The sequence below is a fragment of the Daphnia pulicaria genome, chromosome 6, assembly GCF_021234035.1.
Source record: "Daphnia pulicaria isolate SC F1-1A chromosome 6, SC_F0-13Bv2, whole genome shotgun sequence".
Taxonomy (NCBI): Eukaryota; Metazoa; Arthropoda; class Branchiopoda; order Diplostraca; family Daphniidae; genus Daphnia; species Daphnia pulicaria.
The window spans coordinates 2,098,492-2,120,554 of NC_060918.1; the positions used below are offsets into that span (position 1 = coordinate 2,098,492).

Genomic DNA, 22,063 nt, shown 5'->3' on the forward strand with positions numbered 1-22,063 from the left:
TTTTTTTTTCTGACTTTTTTTTATGGGATCGAGTTCGACATTCGAATAAGTCACCAACCAGGTACTTTATCGTTGTTCACGTGTTGTTTACAGTTGCGCTTGCTCCGGTTTTTTTATCAATTCAGCTGCAATAATGCTTCATACAGGTATGTGAGTAGGTGTAGGATGGTTCAACCTAGCCGATAAAGCTAGAATGAATAAAAACGGTTCATCGCCATCGTTTCTCCATATTCAGTTTTTTATTTGTTCTACGTGTCACAGTGTAACACAACTGAGTGACTTTACTATCAACTGGTCAAAGCGCAAATGAAATACCATATGGTCTGGTGTCACATTGATATACAAAATTGAGTCTTTACTATCAATTGTCCTTAGCGCAGATGTAACATATGGAGTACTTTGGCCGTTTTGGTAGCTGATTTAGCCGTGGTGGTGGTGGTGATGGTCGTGGTGATGTCCATGATGATGATGATGATGATGTCCATGATGATGACCGTTGTGGTGATGGTGATGGCCTAGCGGATTGTAATGATAATTGTTGTGTTGAGCCAGAGCTGAACAAACAATCAAAGCCAAAAATACCTGTAACACAAACACGGACAATGCCAATTATAAAATAATAAAAACAGTTTTCAAAAAGGGCTTTAAAGGGAAAATTGCACTAAATTTTATAATAGAGGAAACTTACCATGAGTACTGCAAGACGAACCATCCTATCTAATCTTTGCGTATTTCCTTTTTCGAATGTTGGACGGGAAGAGTCGAATGATTAATTATGGTATTATTCCGATCAGTCGAGGCCTTTTTATACCGAGCTCAATAAACCCAAGTCATTGCAAACATATTCGGGTTTCCGGAGAAACCATCGCAATATTTGTAATAAAAGGGTAAATAACGAGTAAGTTAAACAAAACTATTACTGGAAATTCCACCTTGTTTTTCTGGCTCTTCATGCTCACTTGTCTTGAACCCTAAAACCTGCCTTGGAAATCCCAAATCCTGATGCATTCGTCTTATGCAACCTAATGTCTTGTTTGCCAAGGTGACGAGTTGCTAATACTATTTATTTTGTTTAAACTAGGTTACCCAAACTCGGGAGGTTATAAAAGACGCAAAGGAAAATTCATCTTTCGTTATGTAAATCCAGGATGCAATCGTGCTATATATTTTTGAATGTTACCATGTCGCAAGTTTTTCAATGCCATGTATAGCAACTGGGTTAAAATATTAACAACAACTTATTATGACTTCGATCAGAAGAAGTTGGAATCAAAATAAACCCGCATGCGTCGGCAGCACGCGTGATTATCAAGTTTCTTGTGATGGTAACAGTATGTCTTTAAAAAATACAACAGGATCTTATTTCCTCATGTTCCTCAAATACGCATTTTAGTGGCGAAGTTCGCGATGATGCGACGCTGTTTGAATTTCACAACAGATCACATAACGCAATAAAACTCTCCGCGTCTCTATTTAAAAATCTTGGAATAGTGTAAATATAAACAAACATAGTTATCGACGTATTCGGTTTCTGGGAATCTTATATAAAACTCGGCCTATTTTCAACTTGTCTACAACGTCAAAGTTCTTTCCTCATATAGGCTCAATAACCTTCTTAACACAACAAAGTTCGGCCCATTTCTGTTTTTCAAAACATAACAAAGGCGATAATAAGTCGTCCGATGCGCAGTTCTATCAGAGGATGGCATCCGCCAGGCGCTAATTAGAATCTGTTTGTTATCTTTTATATTAAAACGATACAAATGGGGACTTGTCGCCAATCTTTGTGTTGTGTGAAATCCAATCAGCTAGCGCAGCAGTGTGGACTTGTTAACCTTCAGAGTGAAGCAATCCTTTGGATCCTTGGAAACCGCATATTGAAACCACGTGATTGCCAAAAACTGCGCAACTTGTCTGAAATTGTGCGCATTAATCTTCAACTTTATTTTCGTCATTAATTACATGGAGGAGTTGACGCCATCACGTGTGGCCTTTTACTGAGATAGAGAAAGGGTAACGTAAAAATTGATTGTCTAGGATCGTCTGAAATCCCATCCTGCAACACCTGTAGCATAATACTCGTACAGGTTGTCGATATCCTAAAGGCAAATGAGTAGAGGGATGAGAGGGGGTGGTTTTTCTTCGAGATAAGAGAGGGTGAGACGTCATAATGCGTTGCCCGACAGATTGGCGAGACAAATTTCTTTTTTGAAACTAAAAAAACAAATGACTGACCTCAAAAAATACTTGAGGCGTACTTCGAAACCCTTCCTTTCGAAATTTTCTTTCTTGTCTGTCACTGTAGGGCGCCATCTACGACTGGAACGAACGTGATAAGTGCTGGGATTTCTTCGCTGACAAATTAATCGGTCTCAGGATACGAGCCAAGAGAGCACGTTCCTTCTTATTTCTTCCCTTAAAGCACATTTAGCACAAAGCACACGGGCTTCCCTTTAAATTATATATATTTTTTTGTTAAAGTGTTCATACTTAAATAGAAAAGCTTTACCGAGAAAATAGTTCTTGGAAATTTCCACTGGAGAAAGTATTCTTCAGTCATTTTAATTAAATGCGTTTAATTTGGTTTGGTTTGGCTGTGTTCGTCCAACTGCCGAGCTTCATATTAGCAGGTAAATGAAAAAAAATAATTTTTGAAATTTATTGAAGTTTAATTTAATGTGAAATTGTATTACTCAGTTTGTGATGGAAATCAATTTTCGTGCAAGAATGGACACGAATGTGTGGCTGCTAAGCAACATTGTGACCACGTGATCGACTGCAACGATGGATCTGACGAATTAGAATGCAGTAAGTAATTTTGATTCTCTTAATTTGAAATGGATTTTCTTAGAAAGTTTTCAGTTATATTCTTGTGTGTATTTATGTGTTTTAGTTATGCAGAAATGTTTATTTATTTTATTTTCTTATCTGCTTTCGTCTCAGCTTACCCGTGCCGAAGTCCTCACATGAAACAATGCAAGGATGGACATTGCATCGCCATGTTTTTCTTCTGTGACAGGGAGAATGATTGTGGAGACTGGTCAGATGAGCTCAACTGCACTGGGACGGTAACTAAAGAGTAATGGTGTTTAAACCTGCTTTGCTTATTAATTTGTGTGTATTTGTGCATTGTTAGTCGTCTGGCCTAACACTGAATTGCCCATCCAACACATTCCACTGTGAGGGTCAAGTGTGCATCCCTCAAAATTGGGTGTGTGATGGCATGGATGATTGCTCTGATGCGAGGGACGAGTTGCATTGTAACAAAACAATAGTAAGGCTTCGATTATTTGTATTTTAGATCTTTGTTCAAGTATTTATTTTGATAGGAGTGCAAGAACGGATTCCAGTGTGGTAAAGAGTGCATCTTAAACCAGTGGGTCTGTGATGGTGTCACAGACTGTGCTGATGGATCCGATGAAAAAGAATGTGGTAAGCAAAATACTTATTTCTTCTAATGGTGATTGTTAATAACTCGAATTGTGAAAAATCAGGTCCTGAAGCATTCATGAACCACAGTTGTTTACCTGAACATGGCTGGTTCAGTTGTCTCAGCAAAGGAACTCAAAAATGTATGCCCATTAGCCGTGCTTGTGATGGTTATGCAGATTGTGACGATCGGGCGGATGAAGGAGGCCAGTGTAGTAAGTTTTCAAGCAACCTAAACCCACTTTCTTGGAATTAATATCATTTTTTGCGTCTTAGATTCGACTTTAAACTGCTCAAACAGTACACGCTGCCCAAACGAATGCCATAAAACTCCTCGTGGTCCTATCTGCTCGTGCCCCTCAGGCTATCAGCTCAATGGAACGACTTGTGTTGGTAAGCCGTTTGCGCACATTTTTTCTTCAAACTTGTTAATATACTCATGAATTATTTCCAGATATCGACGAATGCTCTATGGATCCACCCATGTGCAGCCAAAAGTGTGCGAATAGCCAAGGAGGATTTGAATGTTCTTGTTCTTCCGGTTATACTGTTGGCACCCGTGACAAGAGAAGTTGCATTGCTAATGGTAAGTGGATAGTTTGAAGAATAGTAAACAAAGTATTAATTCCTTATTTTTAAACTTGTATAGGGCCAGAACCAATGCTACTAATTACAACTGATCGAGATATTCGCTACATCTCTCTACCTTCCAAAGAGTATGGGCTCGTTCAATCAGGCATTTCCCAAGCGCACGGCGTCGCAGCTGACTATGAAGATGGATTCGTCTACTGGAATGAGAAGAGCAAGGACAAGGCTGGTATTTACAAATCCATGTTGGACGGATCAGCTTTCCAGTACGTTGTTTCGGTCGGTGTGGAGATGGTTGAAGACTTGGCGATCGACTGGGTCGGAAGACACATTTATTTTGTGGACTCTGGTCGGAAGCACGTCGTCGTTTGCGACTTCCATGCTACCATTTGCAGTGTTGTCATTAGTGGACAACTAGAGAAACCTCGTGCCGTGGCCGTCTATCCTGAAGAAGGTTTGCTTTTCTGGTCTGACTGGGGTTCTAGTCCACACATTGGTTCTGCCGGCATGGATGGATCGCAGCGGACAAACGTCATCACAAAAGACATTATCTGGCCTAATGGATTGGTTGTGGATGAAACCATTCAACGCATTTATTGGGGAGACGCTAAACTTAATCGCATTGAAAGTTCGAAGATTGATGGATCTGATCGTAAAATCCTTCCCGTTAAAGTGACCCACCCGTACGCTCTCGACATCTTTGAAAACAACATCTTTTGGTGCGATCCTCTGGAGCACGAAGTTCTTTCCGTCAACAAGTTTACCGGCAAGGATTACAAGGTATTACTCATGTTTAAAATTGCAGGGTCAATAACGGCGATCTAACTCATTGTATTCTTTGAATTTTTCCAGATTCTGATCAAGGAAGCTTCATTAACTCCGACTGGCATTCACGTTCATCATCCTTCCAAGCAAAGTCATCTCACCGACCCCTGCCGAAACGTGATTTGCAGCCATCTCTGTCTTCTTTCACCAACCGTACAAGGCTACAAGTGCTCCTGCCCTGTTGGAATGAGTCTGAACAAAGATGGCCGTACCTGCGAGTCTATTTCTGCCCATGAGTCTTCCATCGTCATCGCAACTTTCAGCGACATTTATCGCTTGACTCATCACCAGATTGGCAAGGATTCCATCCTTCGTCTGCCTACGCGTAACGTGGAAAACATCGGTGCATTGGCGTACAACCCCTTGGGCCACTCAATCGTCTACAGCGACATGATCCAGAGGACCATCTACTCGATGCACTTGGATACTTATCGGCAGACGGTCCTATTCGAAAACGTCGACATGGTTGAGGGATTGGACGTGGATCCTTTCACGGAGAACATTTACTGGACGGAAGTTACTCGGGGAACTGTCGTAGTTGGTCAAAAGAATCACGAAGGTGTTTACGAACGACTAGTATTGGCCCGAGATCTTTACAGCCCGCAAGGTATCACCATTGGATCCCAATCCGGCAGGATGTTCATCGTCGAGGGCCGCATCAGTCACGTCATCAGCGTCTGGCATATGGATGGTACTAACCGACAGGAGTTGGTTCAAGTTTATGGAACTGTATCGGCGATGGCTTACGACGGCAAACATCTCTACTTCAGCGACTCCCTGCGAGGTACAATTGAACGGATCGAAGTCAACGGTGAAAATCGAACCATCCTTCGCTCTCATCTGGGCACTCCGGTTGCCATGGACGCCAGCTCAGATTCCGTTTTTTGGCTGACTCAATCCTCTACTCGGATCAGCTGGTTGAACAAGCAAGAGACGAAAACTATGCGCGGCTTCGTAATCGACGCTTCCGACGACATAAACGTTCAGTATCGTTTGATGTCAGTTATTGATCTTTTCGATTTCAACAGTCACGATCATCATTGCCTGGGGCATACTGGAGGTTGCAGCGACATTTGCGCACCAACACCTGATGGAGTCACTTGCCTATGTCCATTGGGTAAAGTATTGGGAGAAGATAAACACGTCTGTACTAAAGCCGACTGCGTTGGTGATGAATGGTTTACATGTCAAACCAGTTGTATTCCCGCCAAGTTCCGATGCGATGGAGTCAACGATTGTACCCTAGGTGAAGATGAGCTCCAGTGCCGCAACACGACGACAGAAGTAGGTTGTACCAGTTCACAGTTTCAATGTAAAAACGGAGGATGCGTTTCGATCCATTTCTACTGTGATGGAGACGCCGACTGTCAAGATCGATCCGACGAGCCTGATTCCTGCCCTCCGTACGTATGCCTGGGAGAGGGCGAATACTCGTGTCCTAATCAACATCACTGCATTCCTCGTTCGGCCGTTTGTGATGGTCAAGCGGATTGTATCGACAAGTCGGACGAAGCTAATTGTTCCAGCACTCATTCCATGTGTTCATCGACGCAGTTCTATTGCTCCCACAGTCACATTTGCATTCCTCTTACTTGGGTGTGCGACAGAGATTCAGATTGTCAACATGGAGAAGACGAGGACAGCAGCGTCTGCGATAGTGTCGTCAACAAACCGCCTTGTCCACTGAACTATCTGCGATGCCCACAACGTCCTGACTGCATGCCAAGGATGGCTCTTTGCAACAGCATTGCCGAATGCGAACATGGTACTGATGCAGAGCTTTGCGCTAAATTGAACGATTCGTTTGTCGAGACGGAAACCGAAAGACCAGATTGTCTCTCGTCACAGTATAATTGTTTCTTGGGTTCAAACGAATGCATTCCCATCGCTTCAAGGTGAATATTTTTATTTGAATAATTATTTTGAGCTCAATTAATTTTGATTTCTTTTCAATAGATGCGATTGTCGGTTTGATTGCACCTTTGGGGAGGACGAAGAAGGCTGTGATAATCTCCCATTCTCTTGCAAGAAGGATCTCTTTAGATGCCCCAATGAAATGCGTTACATCAACATCTCTTGGGTTTGCGATGGTTTGTCGGATTGCTCCAACAGCGCTGATGAAGCACTTCTACTCTGCCCTGCTAATGTATCCACATCGTCCACCTCAAAAACTACAATCACTCCTTCCTGCTCAGCAACCGATTTCATGTGTCTTAGTGGCGAATGTGTTCAGGCCAGCTCGGTGTGTGATGGTAAATTTGATTGCTTCGACGGAACTGATGAAGGATCTGGTTGCGGTAAGTTCGATTCATTTATTTACATTGTTGAGCTTAATTAATTGTTTCTATTCCTGTTTAGCCAAATCGTGCCAGAATAATGGCCAATGCCCACAGATTTGCGTTCCAGGACCGATGGAGCCAACTTGCCTCTGCGAACCTGGATACGAGTCGTTGAACAATGGCAAACAATGTGCCGACGTCGACGAATGCGCATTTGAGAATAAATGTTCACAATTTTGCAACAACACCAAGGGAGGATATCGCTGTTCGTGCGCTTCCGGTTATAGTTTGGAGCCTGATCAAATTACCTGCAAGGCTGCCAGTGGTCGTCCCATGCTGATCGTAGCCACCAATCATCACGTTGAGATCCTGCTCAACAGTGATATAGCTTCTAGTCGCTTTCTAGTCCAGTCTGTTCCCGCTATCAAGGGCATTGCTTACCACGACAAGATGTCTACGCTGTATTGGATTACCACCGAAGGTGTCAGCCGGAGTAACAGTGGAGGACAGTCGCTCATCTACAAAATCAACGATCTTATTCCTAGTGGACTGGCTTTGGACAAAGCTACGGGTAATATCTACTACAGTGCTCTGAAGAATGCTTCCCGCACCGGTCAAGATCAGTCCGTCATCAGAGTCATCGCCAAATCCCTGGAAGCCGAAGTTAATATCATCACTACCCAGTCAATTATCACAGATATCGCCTTGGACAGTCAAAAGGGTATCCTGTTTTGGTCGGAACACACCAAACCTTACACTGGACGAATTGTTCGTGCAACCATGGACGGACGTTCTACCATGTGGTTGTATTCGATTGACAAGATCATGTATCCGACTGCCATCACCGTGGATTCCATCAAGTCACGTATCTACTGGACCGACATCACACTCCAATCCATTTCCAGCTGTGACTACAATGGATTGAAACAAAGACAAGAAATTGGAATTACAAATGGACAGCCCTTGTCAATCACCTTTTTCGAAAATCGCCTCACCTGGAGTCTCCGCGATCAAGACATTCTCTACAGCCATGTGATAAACGGAAGCACTACCTCACAGCACAAGCTTCACGAAAAAGTCACCCACATCGTCACAGTTCATTCCCTTTTGGAACCGGAATTGCCCAACCACTGCGCGTTTTCTCCTTGCAACAATGGAATTTGCGTGCTTAAAAACAGTTCTAGCTTTACATGTCATTGCCCTATTGGTGTTACTGTCGTTACCTCCAATCCGTTCAAGTGTTCCGGCAAATCTCCCGAGGTGGTCACGATCACGCCAAGCAGCGAATTCGGAATTAACCCAGACTTTGTTGAGACCCCTTCCAGCCCTGGTGTAACAGTGGCCTCGATTCTTATCTGCTTGGCTGTCTTAACGATCTTGGCCATTTTGGGATGGGTTTACTACCGCAGGTGGCGTCGCACAATTGGTTCACCGCTCAAGTTCCGCTTCCGCAATGCTTTGGGATTAACTGAAGAAAGTACAGCTTGGGAAGAAAGTGTCGACTATGGTGATCGCAAGAGGCTTTTCATTAAATCGGATGAGCCAGATGACCATGGATGTGGACCACAGGTGATGGTTGATCAAAACGATAACCGAACGACAGTCACTGCAACACCAGGAGGTACTCGACGATTTCCTGCGGACTCTGCCTATACCAACCTTCCATCCATCCAGCAGTCTTTGGGTAAGAGTCATACAACGGAAGATCATCAACCACAACAGCTTTTACCCGCCACGTATTCTATGCAAGATCAGCTTTTAGCCAGCGAGTTGTGATTGATGCATGCATGATGATTCCATTGTTTTAATTTGTCCGTCTCTTGCACTTTTTTTGTATTCCTTCTATTCACGTTTTTTGTTTTATGTTCATGTTTGTATAAAAAAAAATTAATTGCCCGTATTGTTGGTGCTGTTGCGCTCAATCTACATTCTACAATATATTTTTCTCGATTCATATCTTATTTGCTTCTACTTAGCGGTGTTATTTTGATCACCAGACTGGTTACCTTTTCAGTATTCCACATTACTATTCACCCTAGAATGTTTTTGTGCTGGTTAGCCCAACATTGTAAAACTTTCTCGGGCTGAAATGTAGGGGTAACAACGAAACTTGCTTAAAAAGCGTGTGTAGACAGTAATTGAGTAATGGAAGAGTAACAAGGTAGAAGGAGGTTTAATAATTTGGTTCTTTAGATGCTGGAAGCTAATTACGAGAAACTGCTTTAAACGGATTTCATCCAGATTTTCTACAACCACATCCTTCATCTTTTTTTGAAAAAGTTGGCCGTTTGTAATATGTGGCCGTCTTCAATGTTTGACGCCAGGTGGCTGACACCAAACTTCAAAATCGAGTAGTTGTTTTGATTTTTAGCGCCACTTGCAAAGAAAAACAGTAGCTGCAATCGCTCGTATCGCGTTCGCATATTAGTGTCTTTCTACCCTCTCTGCCGCAGAGATCTCGAACAATGGCGTCAAATCGGTAGTGTTTTTCGCTTGTGTTGTGTTATCCACACAAACATCAAGTAATTTGTTTTGTTTATCCATTTTTTCAGGGGTGATGGAGGCGGTATAAGAATTTGTTGCTCTGCGCATCCCGACGCTGCTTTGATTGAGGATTATCGAGCGGGTGATCAAATTTGCTCCGAGTGTGGACTTGTTGTTGGTGACAGGTTGGTGACAGGAATTAAATTCTAGCTTTTGAAGTTTTGATTCATTATTTTTGTGGCATTTTTAGGGTAATTGATGTTGGTTCTGAATGGCGAACATTCAGCAACGAAAAAGCCAATGCAGATCCTTCTCGTGTTGGTGGGTCAGAAAATGCTTTACTAAATGGAACAGATCTCTCAACCATGATTGGACCCGGTACTGGCAGTGCCTCTTTTGATGAGCATGGTGTGGCAAAATACCAAAACAGACGGACAGTATGTTGATTTGTGACCCTTTACTTGGAATTGTGGCTCAGTGTTTACTTGTAAATTAGATGAGCAGCTCTGATCGTGCCCTTGTGAATGCCTTCAAAGAAATCAGTAACATGGCTGACAGGATCAACTTACCTAGGACTATAGTTGACAGAGCAAACAATTTGTTCAAGCAGGTCCACGATGGCAAAAACTTGAAAGGACGTAGCAATGATGCCATTGCCTCTGCGTGTCTATACATTTCCTGCAGGTAAGCAATAAATATCTAAAATATTCATACATTAACTGTTTCGTAACCTTTATTTAAAAAAAAACAGACAAGAAGGCGTCCCGCGAACATTCAAAGAAATTTGCGCCGTCAGTAAGATCAGCAAGAAAGAAATTGGAAGATGTTTCAAGTTGATTCTGAAAGCCCTCGAAACTTCAGTCGACATCATCACTACCGCAGATTTCATGTCCCGTTTCTGTTCGAATCTTGGTAAGAAAACTTATACTTTCGTTCAACAAATGACACCTTAATTACATCGGATATTTATTTTAGGATTGCCGACCATGGTGCAGAGAGCGGCATCGCATATCGCTCGTAAAGCAGTCGAGCTTGATATCGTTCCTGGTCGTTCACCGATCTCAGTAGCTGCCGCCGCTATTTACATGGCTTCACAGGCGTCAGATGAAAAATCTAAAAAGACCCAAAAAGAGATTGGCGATATAGCTGGTGTGGCTGACGTGACCATCCGGCAATCTTATAAACTGATGTACCCACGTGCCGCAGAGCTCTTTCCTGAAGATTTCAGATTTACTACACCTATTGAGCAACTCCCTCAACTTTAAAAAAGAACCACGTCGTTTGTTTTGTGATCGCTGCTGGACCTTGGAAAATTTATCTTTCACCCTCCCTTCTCACACACTTTTACACTTAATTCGCCTCGTTTTCGGTCCAAAATCCCCATCCATTTCAAATAGCTTGTATTGTTGTATGACACGAAGAATGTCTTCATCCGTAAAAATTCCGCGACGCAGGTTTTGAAGAGTGGACTTTTTTCTCTTTTGATTCAAATTTTTACATTTTGGGGCACGGTGTAGCACTAAGAGAGAGAGCAACCAAACAAACAAAAAAAAAATTATATAATTCTTAGCCGTGAACTATAGACTAAAGATTTAGGTATGGCTTTGGAGAGAATAGCATGTGTTAAGCTTTCGCAAGCGTCGGCGATGGGGCATGTTTTGCTTGCTTTTCTCCGAGTATCTATACGATTCCAATTTGCAGGCACCGCTTGTCCGCGATGTTGACCAGCCTTTTTCGTCGTCGAGTGGTTTTTAAAAATCCTGCTGTAGTTTTGAAAATGTATGCAATCATCATTGTGGTGGTTGAAACACCCTGTGTATCGCTGTGCACCGTTGGAAGTACACGATTCCTTATTTTCAGTTTTCATCTTTTTACTTCATGTGTCAAGTTTTAACTGGATTAGAATCACTCTTCTGAGCATTGAGTAGACTTGTGAATAGCATCCTGAAGCGCAGGGGTATAGAGAGCCCTGAGGGCTGATGCCCATTTTTGGGTTTTTCCGTCCTGGTGAGAATTGACTTCATTGATAAAAATCAGCTGTCTGCTTTTTCCTATCCAATCGTTCCACTTTTCTGCCGTCAATTATATATTTAATGCTAATAACAAACCGGCCGTTCTCATTATATTTCTGTAGTGATTGTGCCATTGATTTTAATTTAAGTGTCAATGCATTAAACTATTTAGAATACCTGAAAATGCAAGAAGATGTGGTGTTTAGAGATTGCTTGTGATTCCTTTCTGTTCAAATTCAACGTGCATCTTGCGATAAAATGGCAAGTAGCCGAAATCAGCATAATAAGAATCAACTCCTAGGTGCCCCCACTATTCCAAATCCAGAATGGAGGGAATTTGTGTGTGGCTGGGGTGCAGCTTTCATAAACATCACCGTGACTTTTCCGATAAACAAAGTCATGTTTCGCCAGGTATAATGAATAGATAACAAATTTTGTCTTTGATTGTTCTGAACTCTGTTAAAACGTTTTTATCTAGATGCTCTATGGTATGCATACGAAGAATGCTTACATCCAGCTAAAATCTGAAGGCTTTCGCTTTCTTTACAGGGGCATCCTTCCACCCTTGTGCCAAAAAACAATATCAGTATCTATCATGTTTGGAATGTACAATCACTATCAACAAGTGCTGAATTCAATGGTTCCTCAGTGGAATACACACATTAAGAATTCTACCGCAGCTGCTGCAGCTGGCCTAACCGAGGCAGTTCTTGCTCCATTTGAAAGGGTTCAGATGCTCCTCCAAGATAACCACTTCAACGCGAGGTTTAGGAACACTGCACATGCCTTTGCTGACCTACGCCAATACGGGTTCAGAGAATATTATCGAGGTCTGACTCCGATATTGCTGCGAAACAGTGTCAGCAACGCGCTTTTCTTTACACTCAGAGAAGAGATAAGCGAGCGAATGCCTCATCCAGATCATTGGACAGGAAAATTGTTATCAGATTTTTGCTGCGGCGCTATGGTAGTATTTTTTCTGTTTTTCCAACCTAGTTTTCTTTGTGTCGATACTGACCTGGTTTTTTTTCATTGATTTCTTAGGTGGGAGCATTTATTAGCACTTTATTTTATCCGGTGAATGTCGTAAAATCGCACATGCAATGCACAGTGGGAGGTCCGTTCAACAGCTTATGGAAGGCGAGCCGGATTGTCTACGAGGAGCGAGAACGCTCTTTGCGCAAGATGTTTTTTGGCGTTCACATCAATTACACCCGAGCTCTCATCAGTTGGGGGATCATCAACGCCTCTTACGAAATGCTCAGGAATTTGTTGGTGAAGCCACATCTTTAGTGTTTAATAATGCATTATTGTTTAGTTATGATTGAATTTAATTTTAGAATATTTTAAGAAAAGAAGTTGAAGTAATTCAACCTTGGAGATTCCGGGAAGCTGGGCTCTTTATTTTTTCACAAAAATTTAAGTAATTCTAGCTAAGAATTGTACAGTCCTATATCCAAAGCCATCCCACTCCTTAGTCATTTACCAAGTTGTAGTGAACACGATTGAATGAAACTATTTACCTGCAATTCACGGTATTGAGTCTCTTGATAATACTGTATGTTCAAACTTACAAAAAAGAAAAAAAATATCAGATTGATAGAACATTCGACTTTAAATTATTTCTTTCAAAAGATTAGAAAAATAGGTCGCGTCGTGAAGGAGCTCCGTGTAATATGCCATTGCACCGTTTTTTTAAGGGTATTGTACAAGATAACGTAGTGAAAAAGTGAGTCAATCGTCCAAATATGTAATTGATGGTCGCCATGTCTGAATTTTAAAGGAAGAAGATGTTCCGTTTATGATGGAGATTCAATCATGTCGGCTTCATCGGAACGAGTAGGTGGTCTGGGAGTGTTTGAAGCGGCATTCAGTTGATTCATTTGTATCTGAAGATCACGCTCTCGGCGAACCTCTTCCACGAGACGTTCAATTCCTTCTGGCATTTTCCCTTCGTCCATGTCGCTGCACCATTGACGATACTGTAAAACAATTTGCCAGGAGATGATTTTAATGAATGAGCAGACCTTGAAGGATCTCAGTCTTTGTTCCCACAATGAAAAGTATTAAAGGTTTTATTTATTTAAAATCCTGTTTTGACCTAAATGGCGCCACGAAACACTTGAAGGGACCCACATAATACAAGCGGCATGAAGCTCTAAAGGCTTGGAAGTTTGTTTACACAAGGAAGGCAATTTATTTAAAAGCCTGAAGCCACAGCTCAATTGAAATCTGTCAAAAACGACGAAAAACTAACCTGATCCAACTCTCTTCTCAACACCAAAACGGAGCGCTCACGATGCGTAACCAATTCCTCCAGATATTGGTAGCGCAGTTTCTTACGAGCTCGGCATTCTCTGGCACTCTGTCGGCTCCTCTCTTTGGTCCAATCCGGCAGCAGCATGTCAAAAATAAAAATAAAACAGTTACCAAACATTCACATTGATCCGGCGAGGAGTTGAATTCAGCTGCCGGGATTACACATGTTTTTACATCCACCCAAACGGCAAGAGGAAAATGGCGAGGGAACAACAGGGACAAAGGAGATTGATCGGTCTAGTTTTATACCCGTTAGGAAATGGTTACCGCACCGAAAAGCACGTCGTTTGTGCGTAGGCAACAGCCAAATCAAAGACAAAATCCAATGCAAATGCTTACTTCTAGGAATGGCGAAAAGAACACGAGCTGTTTTAAACGGGCAGTGCGCACATATTGGCGGTGTTGGGCGGGAAATGTGTTAAGGAGAATCCTTGATGTTTACGAATTACCTAATTTGGCCTTCATGTCGCCTTTGTGTTCGCCGTTTTTATTGGAATTGCGGCCAGGTTTCCGTCCACGCTTGCCGTTGACACCCGAACTAGCATTCACCGATTCGTCCTTAATAAAAACAAGAAAATAGAAATCAATAAAATTATTAAAGATTGTTTAAAGCTCAGCAAAAAATTTTCTTTTTCTTTTTAAACAAAACAAAAGAAATGAGATCCTGTATACTTAAAGAAATGGTCATAAGACGGAGCTGTGAATTCGAGCTTTCTTGTCCCAGCGCTACGCAGTTTCGAATCATTTCAACCCCCCAACTTCGATGATATGACCGGCCGGTCGTGTCTGCTCGGTAGTCTCCCAACTACGCACTGTCGAAAACCCGAACGAACTCGGGTCAATAATAGGAGTAACGTCTGAGTCTAACTCCCGAGTCCGTAAACGCCCTGCTATGAAGACTTTCTCAAGGTTTTTCTATAACTGCGCAGTTCGATTCGGCGTTACCACGTACACAACCGAGTATCAAATATTCCATTGCTGGGGAAACTAGCAGCAAAGGGTTTCTTTTAGGAAACATAAAAACGGGATTCAAAATTTGCAATACGCTTTTACAGTTTCCACTTACTTTTTCTTCCTCGCGAACTTTTTCATCAAGTAGTGAAAATGGATACACGGAAAAAGGATTTAATCAGTTTACAAGTTTTTAATTAAAATAACCTTGAAATAGTTTTCCCCCCAATTTGTTTTAATATTCTATGTAATGTAATTTGCAAATTCTTTTTGAAAGTCTAATTCTCTGAAATTTTGTTTCTACTTGCTAATACCAAGGTCTCTCTTCTGAGAATCCTCCATGTTGTGAAAATAAAATTGAAGGGAGAAACTATAAACATGTAAAATGGTAAAAACTTGGAGCAACATTTTAAAGTATAAGACCCTATAAAGAATAGCAGTTTTGATAAGAAACAAATAGATAGTAGTGAATGAAATTAGGAAAGCAATGGAGATCCGAGGAAGGACAGATTACCATTTCGTGCTGTTGTTGACTAGACATGATTCCGAACACCATTTGGTACGAGAAGTTTCAGGAAATGAGAGAAAATTGGGATAAGAATGTAACTTGATGGAAACTAAGTCACACAGAAGAAGAATTTTGGGTTGATGGGGTTTCTGATACTTTGATTGTAAGAGTAGTAAGACACTCGAAATTGTTTTCTTTACATAAGAACAACTTACTTCACACGCGACACTGTTATGGCATAGCTTTCTATTTGATAAGGCCTGTTATCAGACTTTCTTCCAGAAACAACACGTCGAAGAAAGGTAGATGGCTGATCAAAAAACACTTTTCAAGGCCTGGCGTGTAAAGCAGCGACACCGACGGCCTCTAATAAAAAGTATTTCAATTTTCAATAAATATTTTAAAATAACTACATTTTTTGTCATTAAAGATTGTTTTAAAATGTTTAATTTGAATTTGATCAATTTTTCGATCATCCAATGTGTGAAATAGTGAAATGAAATCTCAAATTGCCGAATAACCATGTTCCAAATGGCCTTGTCCATTTATATGACGCGTCACCAATCACAGTGCTCGTCGTGGATTCCAATTTTTAAGTAGATGATCGTGTAACATCATAACATTTCGTGTAACGTATAATTCCTGTCAAAATGATCAGCACACTTCTCAAACTTGTTTTATTTATTTTAATTTCACTTAATGTTGCGGCAGGTAGGCATTGTAAATGACTTTCGTGAAAGATTCTAGTCTTGTAATTTACTTTTGATTGATTTTCTTCCACAGGACGTGCCGGGCAGTATGTTACATGTGGATCTGCAATTAAGTTGCAAAATTTGGCTTACAAAATTCGGTTGCACTCACATGATGTAAAATATGGGTCTGGAAGTGGTCAGCAGTCAGTCACCGGCACAGATACCACCGATGATGTTAACTCACATTGGGCAATACTCGGCCCTCTAAATAAAACATGCAAAAGAGGGTGTGAACTGTTTCTCAACAACTATCTGTGATTTGCTGTGAAAATAATAGAACTTTATTTTCATTTTAGAGAGCCAATTGAATGTGGATCTACTATTCGGTTTCATCATTTAACTACTAGAAAATTCCTTCACTCTCATCTATTTTCATCACCACTCTCTGGAAGTCAAGAAGTTTCTGCATTTGGTGAAAATGGTAATAGTTGATGTAAGTCTTCCCAAGTAACTTTGTCAGCATCCAATTCAAATACAGGTGTTGGTGATACGGGTGACTTTTGGAAGGTTGTTTGTGATGGTGACTTTTGGGAACGTGATGACAGTGTTGTATTCAGACATGTTGACACTAATGTCTATTTAGCATCTTCAGGTATGTGTTTTTATTTATTGATAACAATCTAATGCTCTGTAATGAAATTTATTTTTTTCAGGCCATGCATATGGACGTCCAATCAATGGTCAACTAGAAATTGTTGGTTTAACAAGGCTAGACTCTTCATGCCAGTGGAAAACTGCTGAAGGATTGTATATTCATACTAGTAGCTTTAATCCCAAACAGAATTCTAAGCCAGAACACAATGAACTGTAAATCACTCCAGTTTGATATATATGAATATCTTAATAATACAATTGAATAATGGTGAACTTTTTCCCCCTAAATAATATTTTCCTGCCATGAATCTAATTTTCTAGATTTAATTAATTTTTTTTTTTAATAATTTTTCATCATTTATCTACACCCACATTCTGCCACAACCATTTCGTCATAATGGTATTTATAGGTGAGAATGCCCTGTTCATCAAAATAGAGCAAGCTGATGGGTGCTAAGCGGACCGGAACACAACATACCTTTCCAACTTTGTCGGGTTGAATAGCGTGCACGATTGATTGCAGGATAGAGTGCTTGGAAGGAGTGAGATGATCGCTGAGCGGGAAATCGCAACGACCTACACATTCGTAAGCCTAGGTAATCCAAATCAATATTTCAAGTAATTAGAAATAGTGATACAAGAAGAAATTCTATATTCACCTCGAAACCTTCGGGTGCCACGATCCATTGGTCATAATTTATTTGAGTAAAGTTGACGTACAACGAGCGACGCCGACAATTTGGGGTTGATTTTGTTTTTCGTTGGTTTTTACCCATAGAGCGACTATGCGGATAAACATCAATGTCTCGTTTAGTTAACATGTGATCAGGATTCTGAAAATTTGCAAATCCCGTTATTTGAGTCCACATCAGTATTTTTTTTTTAAATCTGGAAATTTACCATAAACTCTTTCGTTGAAGAATAGATGACCAACTGAGGCTCAGTTCCTCCACCATTGCTTTGATCAAGACTAATGTCAATTGATCCAAATTTTACTTCGACTGGCTGGACAGGGTCAATTCGGACTTGTAACATTTGCATATTAATTTTGTTCTCCATCCACCATTGTACCGCGTGAGTCACATTAAAAGTTAGCCAGGTTTCTTTAGACTCAATTACAAACTTGAAGTCTAAAATCTCCAAGTCCCATGGGTTATAGTTATAGCCATTCATCAGATAGATCCGGAAAAGTCGTCTATTTGCTCCTTAATAACACGCAACGTAGAAATTCAGAAAAATGTGACATTAAATTAACAATAGTCTTTTTTTCCGGTTAACAAACCTAATAGATTTTCTTTCGAGCATTGGACTAACGCCCAAACTTTCAGTTCCGCTTCTTGAAGATATTCCTCTGATGGCAAAGCAGTCACGTTAAAAAGCAAGTGGTGAACAATTGAAAGATTGTTCCGTTGGTAAATACTTTCAAAATAGTCAGCTCCCGTTTCTGTTTTAAAGCAGACATTGTCACTTTTTGACAAAAAAATGTTGCTCGATAAATTCTTTAATTAGTACCTGAAATAGCTCTGTAATTTCGAACATTTTCATAAGAATTTCCAGTGGCTAATTTGTGAGACTTTTGACTGTAGATATCAAGCATGTAATTAGGAATGTTTTTGTGCTTGATCGAGGTATTTAAAATTTGGTGTTCCTCATTTTGCGCTGGTGAATAAACATGGGTAAGTTGATTATTTATCAAAGGATTTAGATCGTTGCTAGTGGATGCATGGTGTGTAAACTTTTTAAGCCCCAAGGTGGAAGGATGGACGGGTGGTAAATAACACGGACTTTGTCGACACTTGGTAGAGTGGCACGATATCACTGTCAAACTCACTGCCAAAGTAAACGAAGAAAAATAAAACGAAAAATGAATAGGTTTAACAGCTCCGGTTATTAACATGATTAAGTTGATGAATTAAACTTTAAAGAAGAGCGCTCAATTAAGACACATGACCAGTGTACTTTCCACCTAACACTACTTTTAGTGTGGGCTCGGGAAGTGGAGGCGTAATGGAACAAAGTTTCTTCGGTCCATAAAGAATAGCTACTTTTACAGAATACGTAACTTGTGGGTACTTCATCGTCAATGATCGCATAGCCCTCAAGTGCTTTTTATTTTTAACCACATAACCAACGCAGGCCCCGACCAATGTCATACGGACAGGTCATATTTTTCTTTATAAAATTTGTTAAATGTTTCTCTAGAAGGAGCAAGCAATCAGGGATGCGTTACTACTACCATAAAACACAAAAGTATAGTAAACAAATATACATCATGAGCAAATAGAGTTGGATTAAACTACCGAAGCTTAATTAAATTTCTAACAAGTTAGTGATATAAATAAAGTCTATCTCAGATATGTCAGGATGGCCGAGCGGTCTAAGGCGCCAGACTCAAGCGAAAGCTCGCTGGTTCACACCGGTACACTAGCATTCTGGTCTTCGATAGAAGGCGTGGGTTCAAATCCCACTTCTGACAGATCTTTTTTATTTGTTTCAATTAAAAAGAAATCAAGCGCTAAACATCTCTAATTGAAATGAGCACTTTAGCAATGACATTTATTCATTACCTAATCAACTCTGAAATTGAAATAATATTTAATGGCAATAATTCCAAAAAATCAAGGGTCCAGGATTACTTCACTAGTTAACAAAGTTAAATGTTGATAGCTTAAATATAAAAGACAAGTAGATAACTGAATAAATCCTGAAAATAACAACGATACGTTACAAATTTGTATTAACCCGTAACAGCTACATTTACAAATTGCTTATGAGCTAATCAATTTTTCTTTTAATCGAATTTGTTGCATTACAAAAGGTATCTTTTCGTAATCCTGTAGGGATTCCCATTCACTAAAGTTAATTGGAACAACAACATATCCTTCACGTTCAAGAAGACGAAGTTCCAGTTGATTTACTCCTCGCAAACGACTTCCATTTGCCGAATAGTCACCCGAATCGAATATTATGATCAACACACTGTCAATAAAGAAAATTTAATGATTTATACTAAACCGAAAAAATATTGATTTCTTTTTTACATCTGACATCCATTGGTGCCGTTTAAATCTTCAACATAACGCACAGCATCGGAATCGGGTGTTGAACAATTGATTGCCACAGGGTACCCACCAGGCCTCATAGCTACAACATGTTCTATCCGAATTTAAATTTAAAATGCATTAGGGTAAACTTTTTTAGATCGTAATGAAATTTCTTACCAACGAATTGTCCAGATTTAGTAAATAATCCAGATGCCACATATGAAACACCTCCAAACCCTGTGTGTAATGCTTTCTTTACTGAAAAGAACGCATCTTCTTTTTTCTTGAAACCATCATACATCTTTTGGTGGGCTTGTTTTATCAACGAAAGGCTAGGGTATGGTCCTTCGTATTCACGGCATTCGATTTGCACGCAGCGATTCAGAACATTAAGCTGTAAGAAGTCGTGGTAATTTGGATCGTTTGAAAAATGTAAATTGAGAACAGATTCTTCGAAAATTTGACTGATTAAGGATTGCGGATAGATGCCAAGTATTGCGCAGCCCATGACGTATCTTAACCATTGAATTGGCAACTTCTGAATGACAAATACAATAATTAATTATTTTACAATTGATCAATAAATTATATATCAGTTCTTACTATTGGTTGACTGGATGCTACAACGAAATCGACCATTTTTCCTAAAGTTGGCGATTGATAATTTGCTTCCGCGAACGGTGCTAGAATGTACCGTGGATGCATTTTTAACTTTACATTTGAAATACTGTCCATCAAACTTGAATAATATTCAAGGAATTCAAAATTCACGTACAATAAGTCGGCAAACGCTCGGCCAACGTTACTAGTCGAAGTAAAGTCCCACTGCTCTTGCAATACTCGACGAGCAACTGCATTGCAAAATTCTTCGTTGTACCAGTACCGACTTAGTTTAGTATAATTACTGCTCATTTTATAACACAATCTAGTCAAGTCGTATACCTCTATACGATTCACTGCTTTCGCCAATCGATTTAATGTGCTTTCCAATAAAGGTAAAATGCCATGTTCAGATAAATTGCGAAGATTACTCAAAGATAAAACTACACTAGAAATTTCACTGATTTCCCATTTCATAGATTCAGTCAGCAATAAACTGTCGGCGATGAATTTAATTTGAGAAAGCGGCATTCTGTGGTCAACTGCATAACGCAAGCATTGACACATGCTTCTGACGTCATCTAAATTGAGTTGCGTTTCCAACTGGGTTTGAAATACTACTGGAAGTGCTATGTTGATTGCATCGGCGAGGGGGCTTTTTACTTTACTTAGCAGATTACCAATGAAAAAGAATTTTTGGATCGGCATTTCATTAACTTTTGACTTAAGTAGATGGAGAACAGTCTTAATGATGGAACTGCCTGGTGTTACTTCACAAAAAACCAGTGCTTTGAGACTGGTAATTAAATCATCTGTGTCTGCCATACTGGGAGCTACTCTTTGGAGTTGCCGACACAACATAATGAATCCTACATTTTTTTTTATGGCATCAGGATGAAAATCAGTTCTAAGATGTAAATGTGTATAAAAAAAATATTACTTAGTTAAACAACATGAAAATACAGTCTCACTAACCTGTCTTGGTTTCGAAACATGGATATTGATCGAAAAATCATTGTTAAGTGACTCTGTTCAAGAACTTTTTGTTTTTTCATCACTATTTCAAAAAGCTGTTCAGTGGATTGTGCAGATTTTATTTCTTCTGCTAAAAGATCTGGCAGTTGTTCATGGACTATTGGTGGTGAGGGTGATGGAACAACAGAGTCTACTATTGGGAGATGATAAACTGATGAAGGGTGCCTAGATTTAACTGCAGACAAGTAAAACATAATTTGAAGAATCAAATGAATAATATAGACCTATTACCTGCAGTTACTTTAGTTTTTGTTTCCATAGGCTGATAACTATCATTGTATTTCATTCGGATAAAATTAGGTTTTGGCCCAACTCTTAAGTACAAGTTCAGCAGATTAGGGAGATTCCGTCTCATGGTGGAAACCTCAGCTAGCAATGAAAACTTTTAATAAGCACAATTATCTAGATTAATTTCACTCGTTCACTTTATTTTCAATTCAAATATTTCACAATGCCGGTATCTTCAACTAATTCCTAGCTGTCTGAGACTCTGAGTTCTAGCAGAAGACGCAGATAGTCCACGTGAGTTTACTTATGACAGACCCATCTGCCGGGAAAATGAAAAAGACGTCGTTATACAAAATCATCATTTTACCGATAGCGAACGAAATAGCTGCACACGTTCGCAAAATAGCCACAGTAA

At 40.1% G+C, this 22,063-nt stretch overlaps 7 protein-coding genes, 1 long non-coding RNA gene and 1 other non-coding gene across 11 annotated transcripts; 5 read left to right on the forward strand and 4 right to left on the reverse strand.

Moving 5' to 3' along the window:
* Window positions 1-217: 217 nt before the first annotated feature.
* Window positions 218-2,435, reverse strand: LOC124343838. Of its 2 annotated transcripts, XR_006919315.1 has the most exons (3): window positions 933-2,435; window positions 689-801; window positions 218-582 (listed from the first exon to the last, which is right to left on the reverse strand). It is a non-coding gene; the product is annotated as an uncharacterized LOC124343838 (long non-coding RNA). The 2 variants fall into 2 exon arrangements; XR_006919314.1 differs by having other exon boundaries at window positions 689-2,435.
* On the forward strand, window positions 2,348-9,077 carry LOC124343568 (low-density lipoprotein receptor-related protein 2-like). The gene is made up of 12 exons (XM_046796924.1): window positions 2,348-2,630; window positions 2,698-2,808; window positions 2,944-3,068; window positions 3,137-3,274; window positions 3,330-3,432; window positions 3,495-3,644; window positions 3,706-3,822; window positions 3,884-4,015; window positions 4,079-4,797; window positions 4,870-6,737; window positions 6,799-7,139; window positions 7,201-9,077. The coding sequence occupies exons 1-12, from the start codon at window positions 2,570-2,572 to the stop codon at window positions 8,895-8,897; spliced, it is 5,562 nt and encodes a 1,853-aa protein (XP_046652880.1). The 5' UTR covers window positions 2,348-2,569; the 3' UTR covers window positions 8,898-9,077.
* A 412-nt stretch (window positions 9,078-9,489) lies between these two features.
* On the forward strand, window positions 9,490-11,464 carry LOC124343728 (transcription initiation factor IIB-like). The gene is made up of 6 exons (XM_046797183.1): window positions 9,490-9,600; window positions 9,674-9,790; window positions 9,856-10,042; window positions 10,102-10,289; window positions 10,357-10,517; window positions 10,581-11,464. Exons 1-6 carry the CDS (start codon window positions 9,587-9,589, stop codon window positions 10,868-10,870), a joined length of 957 nt encoding a protein of 318 aa, XP_046653139.1. The 5' UTR covers window positions 9,490-9,586; the 3' UTR covers window positions 10,871-11,464.
* Window positions 11,465-11,565: 101 nt separating this feature from the next.
* Window positions 11,566-13,222, forward strand: LOC124343742 (mitochondrial nicotinamide adenine dinucleotide transporter SLC25A51-like). The gene is made up of 3 exons (XM_046797207.1): window positions 11,566-12,028; window positions 12,096-12,584; window positions 12,662-13,222. Exons 1-3 carry the CDS (start codon window positions 11,876-11,878, stop codon window positions 12,908-12,910), a joined length of 891 nt encoding a protein of 296 aa, XP_046653163.1. The 5' UTR covers window positions 11,566-11,875; the 3' UTR covers window positions 12,911-13,222.
* Window positions 13,223-13,271: 49 nt separating this feature from the next.
* Window positions 13,272-15,624, reverse strand: LOC124343809 (cAMP-responsive element-binding protein-like 2). Its single transcript, XM_046797299.1, has 4 exons — window positions 15,402-15,624; window positions 14,386-14,494; window positions 13,875-13,996; window positions 13,272-13,599 (listed from the first exon to the last, which is right to left on the reverse strand). The coding sequence occupies exons 1-4, from the start codon at window positions 15,441-15,443 to the stop codon at window positions 13,417-13,419; spliced, it is 456 nt and encodes a 151-aa protein (XP_046653255.1). The 5' UTR covers window positions 15,444-15,624; the 3' UTR covers window positions 13,272-13,416.
* A 281-nt stretch (window positions 15,625-15,905) lies between these two features.
* LOC124343776 (stromal cell-derived factor 2-like) lies at window positions 15,906-17,014 on the forward strand. 2 transcript variants are annotated; one of them, XM_046797255.1, is made up of 5 exons: window positions 15,906-16,106; window positions 16,179-16,374; window positions 16,444-16,568; window positions 16,626-16,739; window positions 16,801-17,014. In XM_046797255.1, the coding sequence occupies exons 1-5, from the start codon at window positions 16,046-16,048 to the stop codon at window positions 16,956-16,958; spliced, it is 654 nt and encodes a 217-aa protein (XP_046653211.1). In that variant the 5' UTR covers window positions 15,906-16,045; the 3' UTR covers window positions 16,959-17,014. The 2 variants fall into 2 exon arrangements, with proteins under 2 accessions (XP_046653211.1, XP_046653212.1); XM_046797256.1 differs by having other exon boundaries at window positions 15,912-16,106; window positions 16,444-16,559.
* An 80-nt stretch (window positions 17,015-17,094) lies between these two features.
* Window positions 17,095-18,804, reverse strand: LOC124343675 (bone morphogenetic protein 10-like). Its single transcript, XM_046797099.1, has 5 exons — window positions 18,254-18,804; window positions 18,024-18,185; window positions 17,642-17,946; window positions 17,401-17,574; window positions 17,095-17,333 (listed from the first exon to the last, which is right to left on the reverse strand). Exons 1-5 carry the CDS (start codon window positions 18,636-18,638, stop codon window positions 17,100-17,102), a joined length of 1,260 nt encoding a protein of 419 aa, XP_046653055.1. The 5' UTR covers window positions 18,639-18,804; the 3' UTR covers window positions 17,095-17,099.
* Window positions 18,805-19,099: 295 nt separating this feature from the next.
* Trnal-caa lies at window positions 19,100-19,217 on the forward strand. Its single transcript has 2 exons — window positions 19,100-19,137; window positions 19,172-19,217. It is a non-coding gene; the product is annotated as a tRNA-Leu (tRNA).
* Window positions 19,218-19,461: 244 nt separating this feature from the next.
* On the reverse strand, window positions 19,462-21,932 carry LOC124343627. The gene is made up of 6 exons (XM_046797028.1): window positions 21,652-21,932; window positions 21,361-21,595; window positions 20,389-21,292; window positions 19,963-20,323; window positions 19,783-19,897; window positions 19,462-19,720 (listed from the first exon to the last, which is right to left on the reverse strand). Exons 1-6 carry the CDS (start codon window positions 21,773-21,775, stop codon window positions 19,510-19,512), a joined length of 1,950 nt encoding a protein of 649 aa, XP_046652984.1. The 5' UTR covers window positions 21,776-21,932; the 3' UTR covers window positions 19,462-19,509.
* Between the last annotated feature and the right edge of the window lie 131 nt (window positions 21,933-22,063).